This window comes from Penicillium canariense (genome assembly GCF_028826845.1).
Source record: "Penicillium canariense strain IBT 26290 chromosome Unknown utg000001l_segment0_segment0, whole genome shotgun sequence".
Classification (NCBI taxonomy): Eukaryota; Fungi; Ascomycota; class Eurotiomycetes; order Eurotiales; family Aspergillaceae; genus Penicillium; species Penicillium canariense.
Window position 1 is genome coordinate 3,012,125 of NW_026622728.1, and position 16,055 is coordinate 3,028,179.

The window sequence follows — 16,055 nt, forward strand, 5'->3', positions numbered from 1 at the left end:
TCAGCCAAACCGCTAGCGAAGCCAGTCAGATGGCACAGGTCCAATGGAAGGCTACGCAGGCAGGATGGAAATTAGATTAGTCGAGATGGTGGAGTTTGGTTGGTCATCAAACATAAGAAGTGTCATCTAGTTACAAGCAGGGACTCTACCAAATGGAGAAGTCCAAGTTTACAGGCGGCTGCCCATGTTGACGTGAACAGCCTTGACTTGCGAGTACGCGTCCAGGCCAGCCTCGCCGAGCTCGCGGCCAATACCACTCTGCTTCACACCGCCGAACGGCACGCGGAAGTCGCTGTCGTTGCTGCTGTTGATCCAGACCATGCCGGCCTCGATATCAGAGGCGACACGGTGGGCACGCTCGATGTCGCGGGTGAACAGGGCCGCTCCGAGGCCGTAGGTAGTGTCGTTAGCGCGGGTGACAGCCTCGTCCTCGGTGGTGAAGCTGGCGATGACGACGAAGGGGCCAAACACCTCCTCGCGGTAGATGCGCATGTTGTCCTTGACGTTGGTGAAGATGGTCGGGGAGATGAAGAAGCCGCGGCCGTCGCCGACGTTCTTGTACGGCTCACCGCCAGCGGCCAGGGTAGCGCCCTCGGACTTGCCACTCTCAATGTACGACAGCACACGGTCGTACTGCGCCTTGGTGACCTGCGGGCCCTGGAAGGTCTCGTCCTCGAAGGGATCGCCGACCTTGCTGGTGGTCTTGACGACCTCCTTGAAGAGCTCGACGAACTTATCGTACACGGACTCGTGGACCAGAATTCGCGAGGTTGAGGTGCAAACTTGACCCTGGTTGTACATGATACCAATGTGTGCCCATTTGGCCGCCTGCTCGAGGTCTGCATCCTCAAAGACCAGCAGAGGCGACTTGCCGCCAGTCTCAAGCGTGACATTCTTCAGGGTACCAGCGGCCATCTTCATGATCTCGCGGCCAGTCGCGGTCGAGCCAGTGAAGGCAACCTTGTCAACATTGGGGTGCTGCACCAGGGCGGCGCCAGCCACACGGCCATGGCCGTTCAGGATGTTGATGACACCGGGAGGGAAGCCAGCCTCCTTGATCAGAGAGGCCAAGTAGAGGATGCTGAGAGGAGTCTGCTCAGCAGCCTTCATAACGATAGTGTTACCGCATGCGAGGGCCGGGCCGAGCTTCCAGGCGGCCATTGCCAGCGGGAAGTTCCAGGGGATGATCTGGCCCACAACACCGATGGGCTGGCGCAGGGTATAAGCAAACTTCTGGTGAGTGGTGCTAATGGTGTGGCCCGTGACCTTGTCGGCCCAGCCGGCATAGTAGCGGAGGGTGTTGGTGACCTCGCCCAGGTCGTCGTTCAGCGACACCTGGTACGGCTTGCCTACATACAGTCCGTCAGTCGCAGTTCCTCTGTTCTTTCCGCTTTTCCGCAGAGCATTTCCCATCGGAATCCGAATACAAGACTAGCTACTGACCGTTGTCCCAAGTCTCAATAGTGGCGAGAGTCTCCTTGTGCTGCTCAATCAGATCGGCGAGCTTCAGCATCAAGACCCCACGATCCGTGGCCGAAAGCTGCTTCCAGGATGGATCCTTCAGGGCCTTGCGCGCAGCTTCCACGGCAGCATTCACATCCTCCTCGCCGGCGGCATAGACCGAGGTGATTTCAGCTTCGTCCCTGCCAGCTGGTCAGTGTCCCGTGCCGCGTGGGTAAGGGAACAAAGCGCGGGGAGGAGATACATACGAGGGGTTGATGGAAGCGATCTTCTCGCCGGACTTGGACGCCACAAACTCATTGTTGATGAAGAGGCCGATGGGCTGGGTATAGGAGCGCCCGTTCGGAGCAGTCAGTTGTACGGATAGGTTCGACATGATGGCAGTGTGGCGGAACCGGCGAGTCGATGACGAAGAGAGCACACTAGAGATACGAACGGCAGACAGAGACGAGAGGGACAGACCGTGCAGAGGCCGAGGAGTGAACAAGCCGAGCATCCCCGCGTGAATGGTGGGAGGGGAAGTCAATTTTAAGGGAAGCTCTGGTCCCTGCGATAACGCGATAACGACCGTCCCACCCTGACGTCGGCTGCACTTACTCTTCGCGGGCAACGAGCAGAGCTGGAGGACCAAATTGCTCCATTCGTCTGCGGTCGGAGGGTCTGCCGCGATGTGGTTGGCTGCGCTGGCCGCCATTCTCCAACCCCTCCATCACCACCCCGAAGCGTCTTCCATCTCCGCATTGTGGCTGCCGGCCATTTAAGAATTGGGTCGCCTAGCGCCCGGATGCATCCGCACTGAAAAGGAAAATACGGTGCTTGTCAGCAGCGGCTGGATGCATATCTGCTGCATGTCACCGCGGATCGGTAATGAGTTATGGACGAGCAAGATGATGACAACGCCTACACTACGACAAAGAGGGCAAGAAAATCATCCAGGCCAGTGGAATAACCCAATTTGGTGCTGAAACTGTAAATCCGCCCGCAACGCCTCCTCTCCCGAAAAAGGCAAAGAAAAATCACCAAAAAGACCACAATTCCCCTGCAGAACAGCAATACAAATCCGCCTTCATCGCCTTCATCAGAACGGTGGTCTATGTACTCTCTTGCGGATCCTCGCCGGCCAGCTCGAGAATGTACTTCCATTGAGCCGGAGTCACTGAGGACACGCTGAGTCGCGATTGCTTGATGGTTTGGAGGTTCTCGAGGGCCTTTCCAGGCTGCGCGTGAGTTTTGAGGTCGCTCAGTGTGACCTGTTTCTTCAGCTTGCGGCGAAATTCGACGTGCACAACCACCCACTTGGGGTTGTTGCGACTGGACTTGGGGTCGTAGTACGGGTGCTTAGGATCAAAAGCGGACTCTATAGGGGAGAGAAGATTGTCAGCAAACTGTGTCCGATGACAAACAAAGGAAAACGGGGCCCTCGAACCATCAACCGAGTGTTCTTTCACAACCTCCATGACTCCCACCACCCCGGGAACCTTGCAGTTAGAGTGATAGAAGAAAGCATAGTCTCCCTGCTTCATATCCTTCATAATGTTTCGTGCTGTTTTCGATAATTAGCCATCTTTACTGCATCATGGATGGCATCATCCAGTAACTCTTACCGACAGCGTTGCGAACTCCTGTTACTGTTCATTAGCAAATATACAGTATAAAGTCAACGGTTCAGACATACCGTCCCAGGGCTCCGGTTCATCTGCAGCGGCCAGGTCATCGATCGAGAACTTAACATCGACGCCCTTCTCAAGGCGCGACTCGGGCTCGGCCTTCATCAGCCAGTATGAACGACCAGTTTCGACTATGGGCGCACTGTCGGTGGTAGGTTCGGGGCTCCGCTCAGATTTGGACTCAGATATTATCGACTCGGCTTCGGGTTTAACAACACTCTCTGCGCCATTGGTAGCCAGACTCTGGTGTGGCCCACCGCGGCCATCCTTCTTCGGTGCTGCTGCCGGGGTTGCTGTCGCAGAGCCTGGTGCCAGAAATCGACAAGTAGTCAGCAATTTGTTTTGACTATTAGGTATTCTGGAGTCACATCATACCACGCTCTTTGCGAGGTCGTCCACGGCCATCCTTCTTCTTGGGTGTTGTTGACGGGGTCGTTGTCGCGGTGCCTGGAGTAACCAAAATCAAGTAGTTAGCGGCCTATCCTTAACAGCGCCGGCGCAACACATATCCTACCTAGCTCCTTGCGGGGTCGTCCACGCCCTCTCTTCGGACCAGGCGACGCGGCAGCTGCAGCTGCAGCTGCAAGATCAGCTTCCGAGAGAACTTTCCGTGGGCGTCCCCGTCCGCGCTTAGGACCATCGGAAGACTTAGGGGTCGACCCCTCGGGGAATTTGCGTGGGCGACCGCGCTTTTTCTTCTCGCCGGTCTGAGGTGTTTCAGCGATCTGCCCGAGAACAATTAGTGACGCCCGCGTGTGGATCTGGGGGTGGATTGAGCAGGTGAATCCAGGCGATCAGCCCCCCTGAATGACACGCTTACCGAAGAAGCCCCTTCGCCTGAACCGACAACCGCAGGTGGCTCGTTTCGAACACGCTTGGAAGGCGTTCTAGCGCTATCCTCGGCCAGTATGGCCCCTTCTGACTTGCGTTTGGGCGGCATTTAGTGAATCCGACGAGGCGACCGGCGCGACTGGGGAGTAAACAGACAGCGGGACGTGCAGGTTTTTCAACACTACAACTCCTGCGCAACCTTGATCAATCCGATCCCTACTAGCTGCACAAAAAGTCAAGGCCGAGTGATGTCCTGGAATGCCTTGAGGGAAGCTTGTGCTTGCCGGACCTTAGCTTGGACGCGCCGGTGGGTCCAATGATGATCCACGTGATCCGAGCTTGATGGTCGTAATCCACGAGGAAGCAACGGCCTCGATACACAACTTGAGGATATTTTGCTCATCGTGGGTTGAATGGAGAGCCCTGTCTGGCCCAATAATTCTATAGGTTGAGTTTCTGTTGGCTCATGTCACCTCCACAATCCTGCATGGTATTGGTCACTGATAAACTGGCTTGCCCGATACATCTATATACCTGCATACCTAAACCGCTCCGTCCCACAATCTACTTTGCACACATCGTTATTGCACATATATTTGGTTTCTATTAACAAACTTCTCTTTGGGTCATCTTCCTAGGTATGGCATTTCATACGCGCATCATATGAATTTGACAAAGAACAAGGTCATAATGCGGGGAGAAATCTACGCTACCCATCGGCTGGCACATGGCATGGAGCTGTGTTGGGTGATGGGTAGATAGAGGTACGGGAAATCCTCTTCTTAGGCCGCAAAGGTATTCTTGATTGAAATATCTTCCTAGCTTTCTGGGCGTAAAAAATCCTTCCTATAGGCCTCAGGGAAATATATGCATTCACTCACAGTCCGGATTCATAGATGAAGATGCGAGTACTTGAATGTCCTGACAGAGTTGAGTTACACTTGTGGCAGACTTAACAACCATCAGAGGCAGAGCATAATTTGTGACCACTGTTTAGATTACAACACTCTAGGAGCTCCTCCACGGACCCTTGGCTGTATCAAGAGAGGGGATTGCATGAAATTTGAGAATGTAGAATTTTAAATATGCCGGAACTTTCAGTGATTAGTACTCCGTACTATCCCTAGCCATAGGTTCTGGTCAAATCGTTTCAACCGGGTCCGATCGGTCGGGCAAGGTACCTGTCGAAGCACCGAAGAAGCCTTTCGAAACCGCCCCACCCAGCGGGTCTCCACGTTTGTTCTAGCATTATTGCACAGTCTGGTGGACATGAGATGGAAAGCTGAACACAGCAGTCAATAGGGACCCGCCATTGGCTCCGCTCGTCACCATATCTGTGCCTTCCCATCCTCAGGGATCGACACGTTGCTGAGAAAGTACCTATGATAGACCGTGATGATGTGTGCAATTGCGCCATTTCGCTGTGTCTCCATTGGCTCCAGGTCGGAGATTGTCGGCCGACTGAGGTCTTGAGAAAGTACCGCTCGGCCGACAAATTCGGCTGAGGAACCTCTTCTGAAATCAATCGGGGGCCAGAATACGAATCTACTGTTGAGTACCTGTCAAGAGAAGAGGCAGTGGGAGGAACGAAAGATCTGGGGACAGATGTATATAGATAGCCCGGTTTAGCAGCGCTGGGGGACCAGGCTAACGAAACCAAACCAAACCAAACCGAACGGGAGAATTACGCTAAGGATGCGACTGCCTAGAACTGGTTCCTGGGCCTCTTCTTCCCGTGGTGCACCGCAGAGACCTCTGGAACCGACCCGAGCCATCGACGGCGCTGAATGGCATCAGGAACACTAAACAGCCCACTTCTCCCGTAGTCCAATCACTGCCGTTCTGCCTTAGGGCGGTGTGCAATTGCGTGATGCGCATAACTGCCGGATGAGGTAAGTCATTCACGGCGGGGATGCGTCGCCATCGCAAGCAGGAGGGGCAGTCTCACGACTATTTGAACCGCTCAAGTCCCCCGTCTCTTTCTTACTCTTCATTGTATCCGTTGACTTTTCCAATCATCCTTTGGAACTTTCTCTCCCCCATCCATCACAATGGCTGCTGAGCGTGCTCCTCCGTATGTACCCTCGATACGAAGCTGACCCTCCCCCCAAAAGTCTTCACCTCCTGGAAGCTGACTATTATCTCTCCACAGCCTCCGTCTGGGCTCTACTGCCCCTGACTTCGACGCTGAGACCTCCACCGGTCCTATCAACTTCCACAACTTCATCGGCGACAAGTGGACCATCCTCTTCTCCCACCCCGATGACTTTACTCCCATCTGCACCACCGAGCTGGGCGCCTTCGCCAAGCTCGAGCCTGAGTTCACTGCTCGCGGTGTTAAGCTCATTGGTCTGAGCGCCAACGGCGTTGAGTCCCACCACCGCTGGATCAAGGACATTGATGAGGTCTCCGGCTCCAACCTCAAGTTCCCCATCATCTCCGACCCCGAGCGCAAGGTCGCCTACCTGTACGACATGGTTGACTACCAGGACACCACCAACGTCGACTCCAAGGGTATGGCTCTGACCATCCGCTCGGTCTTCATCATCGACCCCTCCAAGAAGATCCGTCTGATTCTCACCTACCCCGCCTCTACCGGCCGTAACACCGCCGAGGTCCTCCGTGTGATCGATGCTCTCCAGACCACCGAGAAGCACGGTGTCACCACCCCCATCAACTGGCTTCCCGGTGATGATGTTGTCATCCCTCCCCCTGTCTCCACCGCCGATGCCAAGGCCAAGTTCGGTGAGATTCGTGAGGTCAAGCCCTACCTCCGCTTCACCAAGGACCCCCGCAACTAAACGGCGTATGCCCTTGACTACGATGTGATGCGAGAATAATTTTTTCCCCCTTAAAATGGTTCCTGGACACTAGCTTTTGTTAGGTCGGGATAGCCTACTTGATACCAAATATGAAATGACTTATCCACCGATTTTTTTGCATTGTGATTTTGGTTATAATGGACCTCCCTGCGTCGTGTAGCTTGGTGAGGATATCGCCCGCCGTGGTACCCAAGACATTGCGTTACGGGTTTGCTACGATGAAAGTTCCGATCAGATATTCCTGCAGGGTGGAATTTTTATTGTCACTTGCTGCAATGGCGCATGGACTGCGGAGTACCTGCTCTAGTGGATGGTCCAACATAAAACAGGTGGAGCCGCGAGGGGATACTCGACGGGGTACAGGGCAAATGTACGCTGCACAATTCAATTGGCTCGCACAAAACAAGGACTCGAGATACGTTTTCTAGAACAATGGGAACCATCCAACCCCCGTAATAGCTCATACCATTGCATCAGCCAACCTATCTAGTGTCAAATGCAATCTATTCCCTCGGCGGTGTTGCCCAACGAGTATAGAGCGGGCGCGGTCGTACCCGCCCCCATGCCCATCCGGGAAATGCCTGAGACCGCCTTTTTTGTGCCCATCCAAACGTTCACGGGCTGACACTTTTCCTCTCCACTACGAAGCTTCGCCGGTGCCTCCTTGCGTTGCTCTGATTTCGCTGCCAGACCTCCCTCTGCCTCTTCATCGCCTCATAACGACAGGCTTCGACGCGGCGGGGAACAACCCACACCCTGGTCCTCCTTCCCCCACAGAGCCACAATTCGAGCCGCAGCGGTACCTGCGCGAGGAGTGCCCGCTGCTTACGCACCTTTGAGCTCACCGACGAAGGGGTAACCCGACATATGCGTGTCGACTGACTGCAACCTACGACCGGGCGCCGAGAAAAAAAAGGGGCCAGATACAATACGCTCGTCCACCGTGACCACATTCCTCTAAGCCCGGCGGGGAAACAACCATTTCACCCACGATGATGTCCAGAAGCCAGTCAAGTCTGGGATACATGGACGCAGGCCAGGATCCCTCAGCCCCAGGCGGCTCTCCGTCTCTCCAGCAGCACCCGTCGTCGGGCCCGATCAACCTGTCCGGGCTGGTGTGCAATGTTCGCCGAACCACCGGCAAGGAGCCCCACCCCCTGGTGGGCGCGACCACGACTATTTTGGGCGATAAGCTATACGTTTTTGGAGGCCGCATCCTCTCGCGCAGTCGCCCGCAGCTGACGTCGGATCTGTATGAACTGGACCTGATTCGGCGACACTGGACCAAGATTGAGGCGGCCGGGGATGTCCCTCAACCCCGTTATTTCCACAGCGTATGTGCGCTGGGTGATAATAAGTTGGTCTGCTACGGAGGCATGTCACCTGCACCAAGTACACCCAAAGATCCATCAGATCCTAGTGTATCTGGGTCAGAGACCCAGTCGGAGGTCGTGGTCATGTCGGACATTCACATCTTTGATGTCCCTTCGCGGGCATGGACCCGGGTTGCGGCCCACGAGTCTCCGCAAGGACGATACGCACATTGCGCTACGATCCTTCCCTCTAGTGCCTCATTTACCTCTGCCAGTGCGCCGTTGTCGGCCATCCATCATAATCCAGAGTCCTCTACGCCTCACCAAGGCTCTATTGGAGTGGATATCGATGGCTTTGGCGGAGCTGAGATGGTGGTGGTCGGCGGCCAGGATAGCTCCAACCATTATATCGAACAGATTAGTGTTTTTAACCTCCGTAGCCTCAAGTGGACTAATACCAGTCCACTGGGACGCAGCTGTGGCGCATATCGCAGCGTCGTTGCACCCCTAGTGGGCATGGGCGTCTCGGAGGTAGGCTCAACTGCTCCCGACCGAGAAACCCACGAGCCGATCGAGGAGTCCGAGTCTCCAGGCTGTCCTATGCTGATCTACTCAAACTACAACTTCCTGGATGTCAAACTGGAGTTGCAGGTGCGCCTGCCGGACGGGCGTCTTGTCGAGCGACCGATGCAGAGCCAAGCGTCCCCCCCTGGTCTGCGTTTCCCGAACGGCGGCATTATCAATGGTCACTTTGTCGTCAGTGGCACCTATTTGACCTCCTCCAAGCAAGAATACGCCCTTTGGGCCCTTGACCTCAAGACCCTAACCTGGGGACGTATTGATGCTGGAGGCTCCGTCTTTGGTCATGGCAGCTGGAACCGCGGAATTCTCTGGCCGCGGCGCAGCGCTTTTGTCATCCTTGGCCATCGAAAACGAAGCTTGGTTGATGATTACAATCACCGGCGCATCAACTTTTCACACATTTGTCTGGTTGAACTCGAGGCCTTTGGGCTGTACAATAACCCGTCTCGCACCGCTTCCACATCAGGATATAAATCATACAGCTCACCCTCGGTACCTGCGTCGTTACACCTAAAGTTGTCCCAGTTGACGACCAGTGGCCGACCCCTATCCGCAGCATCTGATGAGCTCGGCAAGCTGGCACTCTCACTGCACGAGATGTCTGACATGGAATTACAGGCTGTGGGCGGAGAACGGATTCCTGTTAACTCCCGCGTCCTAGCACGGCGTTGGGGCCCTTACTTTATCCAGATCTTGCGCGAGTCGTCTGACGGTGGCATTTCGGAAGCTGCCACTCTCCGTCCGGCTCCAACACACCCTAGTCGCAACTCGAGCATCACTATTACCCCGTCCGTTGGACATAACAGCAACTACTCCAGTGCGACAACATTGGTCAACCCTGCGGCCCCGTCCAAAGCGCTCCTAGAGAACCTGGAGGCCCCCTCCGCCCATGGCCTTGCGCCAACCTCTCGACCGCGCGTCCTCTACCTCCCTCACACTATCTTTACCCTCCAAGTACTCGTTCAGTACCTCTATACCTCAGCCCTCCCTCCCCCGGGCTCCTCCCTGTGCACCCCACAAATCCTCTGCTCTCTTCTCCAAATTGCGCGCCCTTACCAGGTAGATGGCCTGCTGGAGGCGACTGTGGAACGCCTGCACCAGGTCCTCGATGGACGTAATGCAGCCGCAGTTTTCAACGCCGCTGCCATGGCAGCGGGCGGAGGCCGCGGCACCGGCTTCACCGGCGGCCTAGGCGGCACACTGGAGACCCTGAACGGCGCCCACATCGGCCGCAACGGCTCCGCGCCCGGCGTGTCCGAGGGTGGAACAAACTCGCACCAGAGTGTCCTCGCCTCCGATTCATCCGACACCGAGCACGGCGGCATCTCCGCCGCCTCCGCCGTCAGCAGCACCAACGACGCTACTAACCTAACCCGCAGCTTGCCCTCGCTGCGCATCGACACGAATTTGTCACACTCGCGCACTCGCCAGCGCAGCCACCGCGACCGCGAAGACTCTATCAGTAACGCTAGTACCGCGACGTCCGCATCCAGCGCCAGCTTCAGCCAGTCGGACTCGGAATTCGTCAGCGACAGTGAGAGCCGATCTGCGTCGCGTGAGCATCGCCGCCGCGGCACGGATGCCGAGCTGGGCCGCACGCAACGCGAGATCTGGACTGGCGATTTGAGCAGTGTGATTGGGCTGCAGAAGCGCGGGCTGCGCGGTCTTATGGAGGGCCGGCGGATGCGTGAGCGCAGCGTGAAGCCACCTAGTGCGAGCAGTGGCTCGACTTCTGTGCCGCCATCAGGGTCAGACTACTACCTGCCTATGCAGGGAGTGGCAGGTTAAATATGGGTTTGGGTCTGTGTTTTAATTTTGGGACTGGCTGGACTGGTTGGCCTGTTTGATAGACTCGGGTTGATATGGGGGGCTCTTGCATCGCCCGCGGGATCATGATCTGCACAATTTCATTTACTTTCTTCACATCTCAATCTCGCTCTGATATGAATTCTTGGACTATAAACTCCTTTTTTTGCTTCACCTACCCCGCAGGCTAGCGAGGTGACGTATTCAGAAAATTATTCTCTATTCCGTGAGATCAAATGGGAATGACTTTACATGGATGTTCATTTTCAACTCTTTCCATCTGGTTTCTTCTTTTTAGGTAAGGATAGAGTTTCATGGGTTGGTCTGGTCCCCGTGCGCTAGATATTTACGGAGCTGGAGTTCAGATGTAATGAATGCAATAACGACGTTATACTTGAGTTGTATTATGTACAGAGGGTGGTAGGTTCTCTGCTTGGCTACCAGATTCCTACAAAGCATCTTCCTCCTTCTTATGATGAGGGCGAGGAAGAAGAAGAAGCAGCAGAAGAAGACGAAGACTGATCTTGTAGTTGCTGCTGTTGCTTCATCAACCTCTTCGGGCTCTTGTTCCCGTAAACTGGGCGGATGGGGCTTGAGTCAGTCAAAGGCAAATAGATATAGATATAGATACTAGACGCATAGACGCGGTCGATCCTCAAGGAGCGGATACAGAGACAGAAAGCACTCACCACGCTCATATAGAATCCACGAAGTGTACATCACAATTGGCAGCGCCACGATAGTGGACAGCCATCTAGCCCAACCATCAGCACACTGTAGCCCAGCATCGCTTGGAAGCTAGCAAGCACAACATGAAACAGACGCAACACTCGTATAGTCTCAAAAGAACTGCATAGCATAAAGAGAGGTCTCGGATACATACCGTCGCGCAGCAACCTTATACTCCTTCGTCTTTCGAATGTCCTGTGGCGCCTGCGGACGCGCAGGTCTGGGCGGCGGCCGGGACCCGCCGGTGCTCCTCGGCTGCACCGGACGGAGATTCGGAGGAGCTTTTGCAGTCATTTTGGATTTGAGAAGTTGATGAATGGACCGCGGCAGAGGCGGGTGGGTATACTGTCTGGTCGGGGAAAAGACTGCGAAGGTCACGGCCCAGGGCGCGGAGGGAATGTGTGGCCTGAGGCAGAACCCGGATTTGGGTGCTGGGCTACCTGGCTTGCTCGTCTTCTATAGAGACAGATTGAATGCTGGAGGATTACTGCAGATGGTGAAATATTGGAATATTTGGTATTAACAAAATGTGTCGTTCGTATACTACAGGTTAAGCAAGCAATGCTCTGGTATAAGGTATGAAATCACAGGATTGGCAGCCCCGTCCATGCAGAAAGAAAACTCCCCAAACACAGAGCCGGCCAGGAATGCAAATAACACAAAAAAGACAGGCAATTATCCAACACCACGCTATGAATCCTCATTTTCGTGTTGGGCGCAATGAAAACAAGAAAACACGGTGGTCGTCTGACCACTCATCCGGAACGCCTTCATCATCTCATCGTCCGCATGAAAATGCAGGAAAATAAAGCAACGCAAGAGAAGAATGAATATAAGTTGCGAAGAAGAAAAGTAAAAAGAAAAAAGAGAGGGGTTTCACACCCCCCGTCCTCGCGCACGCTTTCCTCCCCCAGTTGTGGGCTTACCCCTGGTGGCACCCCGGCCTCGACTTCCGCCCCGATCATGACCGCGACCGCGCGTGTCCTTTGGGGCAGATTTTTCAGCACGGCTGCGGCCACTGGGGGTTGAAAGAGCGGCAGTATCGACCTCAATGTCAGCCGCGCCGCGCCCGCGCCCAGCGGGCGATTTTGAGTCTCCGTTCACCTCGTCGTTGGAGATGAGATCTGCTGCTCTCTTCTTGCCCTTGTTTACGCTGGGCTTCTTGGTCGATGTAACACCTGCAGTGGGGCCGACTGCTTGCTGGCGGCCCTGGCTGGTCGCAGGCCGAGCCGGGATTACGTTCCGGGACAGATTGCACTCCTGCATCTCCGCCGCGGTCGGAGGCTTCACCGTTAGACGAAGGCGCTGCACCGTCGTCGACGGTGCATCCTCCATAGCGGGAGGAAGGGGCGGCATCTTTGTCTCAGGCTTTGTCTCAGGCTTCGCCTTCGCGGACCGCGAAGCGGGTGTCTTGCGCGGTGCCTGCTTGGTATTTGCAGGCGTGGAGACTGTTTGCCCGCGCCGCCGCTTCTGGTCCCGCTCACCGTCTCTGAGAGCAGCGGGATCAGACGGAGATACAGGCTTATCGGCGATGTCGGCTTCAGGTTGGCGACGCTTTCTCCCACCCTTCCTGATGGGCTCAGTTGGTGCGATCGCCTTCTTCTTGCGTGCCTGTGCCTGGGCCCTCTCCTCGGTGACGTCCTCGGGTTCGAAGTGGGACTGTGGGTCGAATGGAATGTTGCGGTCACCGAGGAGAGGCGGGTAGCCAAAGGCATCGTTGGTAGCAGCTTGTTCGTCCGATCGGGATCGGACGGGTGGGTACGGCAAAGCCTCGTCACCATAGGCGTGGGGAGCACGATCGAGGCTGTAGCCCGGGGGTGTAAGGACAACTTCCTCGCCACTCTTGTTGGTGCGGCCAGTGTAAGTCCACTTGTCTTCGGAAACATTTGGAGACGAGGATTTCTTGAAGGTGCGGATGATTCTGAACTCGGGGTTGGCGGGCTTGGAGACGCTCCCAGCATCCGTTGCAGATGCTTCGTCGGACTGCGTGACGCCTCGGATCTCGTCCATTTCACGCTGTCGATGGGCAGTTCGTGCATCTTTGATAAACTGCTGAGGATCGGACGGAGCGACAAAATCAGTGCTCAAGGCTACTGTGGCGAGTTCGAAGAGCTTCTGGCCGGCTCGGCCCACGGTGATCTGGACACGATGGAGAGTAGATTTTAGGGAACTATTCCCTTTCTTCCCCTTCTTGCACGAGCGAGTGCCCTTCTGGATAGTGGGCGTGGGAGCGGACCTGGGGGTGGACTTGGGACCAGACCTGAAACCAGTCTTAGACGTGGAATTAGGACTAGTCTTGGGCGCAATTTTTGGAGTAGTCCTGGATACGTTTCTAAAAGAGATTTTGGCTGTGCGATTGGAAGAGGGAGCGGGACCAGCAACAGGAGCGGCGCTGGGGGCGGAGGAGGTACGCGCCCAATCTTCGACCGGACCTGGAGTCTCTTTATGAGGACGGCGAGGTTTAGATTTCGATTGAATTGCCTCAAGAGCTTTCGCTGTTGGTTTGCGAATACGGGTTGAAACCCGCGTCCCCATGGACGAAACACTGGGAGTGGGACGGCGATCCTTCGGTCCATCGAAGCCGAGGCCCCCCGTGTATTGGTCGTAGGTCCAGCCTGTCGACCCGAGGGTGCCTGTCATTTCGTGGTCTGAGAAAGAGGTTTGTGGACTCTCTAAAGCAGCCATGCGACGAGTCCGGCGACTGCTCTGACTTGAGTTTGGTGTTTCCACGGCGGGCGTGTAAACTGAAGAAAGTCGCGAAGGGCGAGCTTGGAACGTGCTACGACGTGCCAAGGATACATCCGGAGAGGCATTCCGTGAGTGACCGTTGGTAGAAGGGGTCTTCGGATTGTAGAAATGGATGTTGAAGGAGTTGTCCGGTGTGGTGGAGGGAGGACGATCAAGACTCTTGGAGGAGCGGGAGGATGAATTTATAGTCTTTTCCGCGGCGGGGACTCGTGCTGAACGCCTCGAAGGCGTCGATAGAGAGGCATCAGTGTTGGCTCGTGCAGATATCGACTTGCGAAGTCCCTTTTTGGGTGGCATGGTGCGTGGTGGCCTGTGATTCATGCCCAATCCGAGTCAGTTAATCTGTAAATGACGACAATGCGAGGGGAGGCAACAGGAGTGGGAACAAGGCCAAGAAAGGGAGAACAACAAGAAGAAGACAGCGAAGAGGAATAGGAACCTCTTGCTGACGCCAGCGGCAGTGAGGGAGTAATAAAGAAGAGGCACCGATCGCGGGGGAGGTCGACGCCAGAGGAAGTCTGCAAGTCTCGGGGCAGGGCTGGAGAGCGAGCTGGGGTTTAGGGCCTGGTTTAGGGCCTGGTTCTAGGCCGGAGGCGGCGGGGACTCACTAGTTCGGGTTCGCCCATTAAGCAAAGACTATTCCTAAGGGTTCGAGGGGTATTTTGAACAGTTTGTCGAGGGTGTTCCAGGGAAGATCAGGCCGACAGGGCGACGCAGACTTGGGGAAAGTGAGGTCGGAGCAGAAAAGAAATTAGGGCTAAGGTTGATCGGCGCTTATCGGCTTCATCGCCCTTCCGCCTTATTCTGCAACTCCAGAACAAACCACCTCCCTCCTTCCTGTCCTTCTACCAACTGCTTTGTTTTTTGGTCGTTTTAAGATGCATTTGTGGCAGGCCACTCTTCCTTTCTGTCTGCTGGCTTCAGCTGCTCTGCCCGTTGCGGCCGCATCGGCTTGGGGCTTTGCTGATGCCACCGTGGCAGTTCAACCTAAAGGCGCTGGGATCAACGGCGGATTCAAGGAACAGTAAGAATCGATTGGACTTGGCTAGAATCTCCCTGGAAGAAACTAGAGCTAACATGCGACTACAATTAGGTTCACTTCGTCCAAGCCACTATCAAAACCTGTTGCATTCGCCGGCAGCGATACTTTGCGCGTCATCTTGACTGCTCAGGAAGGAAGCTCTGCGAAGCGACCACACCAAGCATTCCTCCTGCTGAAGGACACCCAGAGTGGGCTGGATGTCTCCTACCCTTTCATGGTCAAGGAGAATGGCAAGTCGAGAGTAGAGCTAGTATGCGCCTCGTGAATGAAGCTCTGGAGCGGACAGCAAGCTAACCCCAGATCCATCTAGACCCAGAAGGAGCTCCCGGTCCAATTCCTCTCCCTCGCCGAACCCCTCGATGCCCGTGTAGTGATTGGATCCTTTGGTAGCTCCGAGGCCTATGACAGCTCCGTCTTCAAGCTGTCGGTCGAGCGGGACCCCAACGTGCCCCTTCCGACCGTGGAGACTGCGCGTTTCGGCAAGCAGCCCGAGATCCACCACATCTTCAAGGACTCTCCCTCCAACCCACCGATTATCATCACCCTGGCTTTCGTCGCTGCGGTTGGTGCTACTCTCCCGGTTCTAGCTGGCCTGGTAAGATGATTGTTGTTTCGTATGCTGTTTGCCTAGCTAACCAATCCTTTACTAGTGGCTCTTCCTCGGCGCCAACCTCAGTCACCTCCCCACCGCGCTCAAGTCTGCTCCTCTGCCCCACATCATCTTCCTGGGATCTTTGTTTGCTTTTGAGGGTGTCTTCTTCCTCTACTATACCTCTTGGAACCTGTTCCAGCTCCTGCCCGCTGCAGCTGTGGTTGGCGTGGTCGCATTTGTGAGTGGTAGCCGCGCCTTGGGTGAGGTGCAGGGTCGCCGCCTGGCTGGCCTCCGGTAAGCGTCAAAATGACGCTGTAAGGCAATTGTACTTGCTCTCATGTTGGGATTCACACTGTACCTTGCGAAAGAGGTGGCCTGTTGAGCTCCAATAGAGCTGTATCTTATCTGTGATGATATTTGTCTCGTTCCAGTCAAATCGGCATTTACGAATGAAACTAGCTT

General features: G+C 55.3%; 7 protein-coding genes across 7 annotated transcripts; 3 read left to right on the plus strand and 4 right to left on the minus strand.

Moving 5' to 3' along the window:
* Positions 1 to 168: 168 nt before the first annotated feature.
* Positions 169 to 1,957, minus strand: N7482_001052 (aldehyde dehydrogenase family protein; the record flags this gene model as incomplete). The annotated part of the gene is made up of 3 exons (XM_056683177.1): positions 169 to 1,349; positions 1,444 to 1,643; positions 1,710 to 1,957. 3 exons carry the CDS (start codon positions 1,955 to 1,957, stop codon positions 169 to 171), a joined length of 1,629 nt encoding a protein of 542 aa, XP_056546783.1.
* A 595-nt stretch (positions 1,958 to 2,552) lies between these two features.
* N7482_001053 (EVE domain-containing protein) lies at positions 2,553 to 4,068 on the minus strand (the record flags this gene model as incomplete). Its single annotated transcript, XM_056683178.1, has 6 exons — positions 2,553 to 3,004; positions 3,066 to 3,083; positions 3,137 to 3,433; positions 3,504 to 3,575; positions 3,643 to 3,889; positions 3,949 to 4,068. The coding sequence occupies 6 exons, from the start codon at positions 4,066 to 4,068 to the stop codon at positions 2,553 to 2,555; spliced, it is 1,206 nt and encodes a 401-aa protein (XP_056546784.1).
* A 1,942-nt stretch (positions 4,069 to 6,010) lies between these two features.
* On the plus strand, positions 6,011 to 6,760 carry N7482_001054 (peroxiredoxin; the record flags this gene model as incomplete). Its single annotated transcript, XM_056683179.1, has 2 exons — positions 6,011 to 6,033; positions 6,112 to 6,760. 2 exons carry the CDS (start codon positions 6,011 to 6,013, stop codon positions 6,758 to 6,760), a joined length of 672 nt encoding a protein of 223 aa, XP_056546785.1.
* Positions 6,761 to 7,773: 1,013 nt separating this feature from the next.
* On the plus strand, positions 7,774 to 10,464 carry N7482_001055 (putative regulatory protein Ral2; the record flags this gene model as incomplete). The annotated part of the gene is made up of 1 exon (XM_056683180.1): positions 7,774 to 10,464. The coding sequence occupies one exon, from the start codon at positions 7,774 to 7,776 to the stop codon at positions 10,462 to 10,464; it is 2,691 nt and encodes an 896-aa protein (XP_056546786.1).
* A 488-nt stretch (positions 10,465 to 10,952) lies between these two features.
* Positions 10,953 to 11,505, minus strand: N7482_001056 (uncharacterized protein; the record flags this gene model as incomplete). Its single annotated transcript, XM_056683181.1, has 3 exons — positions 10,953 to 11,059; positions 11,172 to 11,236; positions 11,366 to 11,505. The coding sequence occupies 3 exons, from the start codon at positions 11,503 to 11,505 to the stop codon at positions 10,953 to 10,955; spliced, it is 312 nt and encodes a 103-aa protein (XP_056546787.1).
* Positions 11,506 to 12,087: 582 nt separating this feature from the next.
* Positions 12,088 to 14,256, minus strand: N7482_001057 (putative GPI-anchored cell surface glycoprotein; the record flags this gene model as incomplete). Its single annotated transcript, XM_056683182.1, has 1 exon — positions 12,088 to 14,256. One exon carries the CDS (start codon positions 14,254 to 14,256, stop codon positions 12,088 to 12,090), a length of 2,169 nt encoding a protein of 722 aa, XP_056546788.1.
* Positions 14,257 to 14,837: 581 nt separating this feature from the next.
* On the plus strand, positions 14,838 to 15,891 carry N7482_001058 (putative oligosaccharyltransferase subunit ribophorin II; the record flags this gene model as incomplete). Its single annotated transcript, XM_056683183.1, has 4 exons — positions 14,838 to 14,983; positions 15,053 to 15,251; positions 15,312 to 15,596; positions 15,652 to 15,891. 4 exons carry the CDS (start codon positions 14,838 to 14,840, stop codon positions 15,889 to 15,891), a joined length of 870 nt encoding a protein of 289 aa, XP_056546789.1.
* Positions 15,892 to 16,055: the final 164 nt, after the last annotated feature.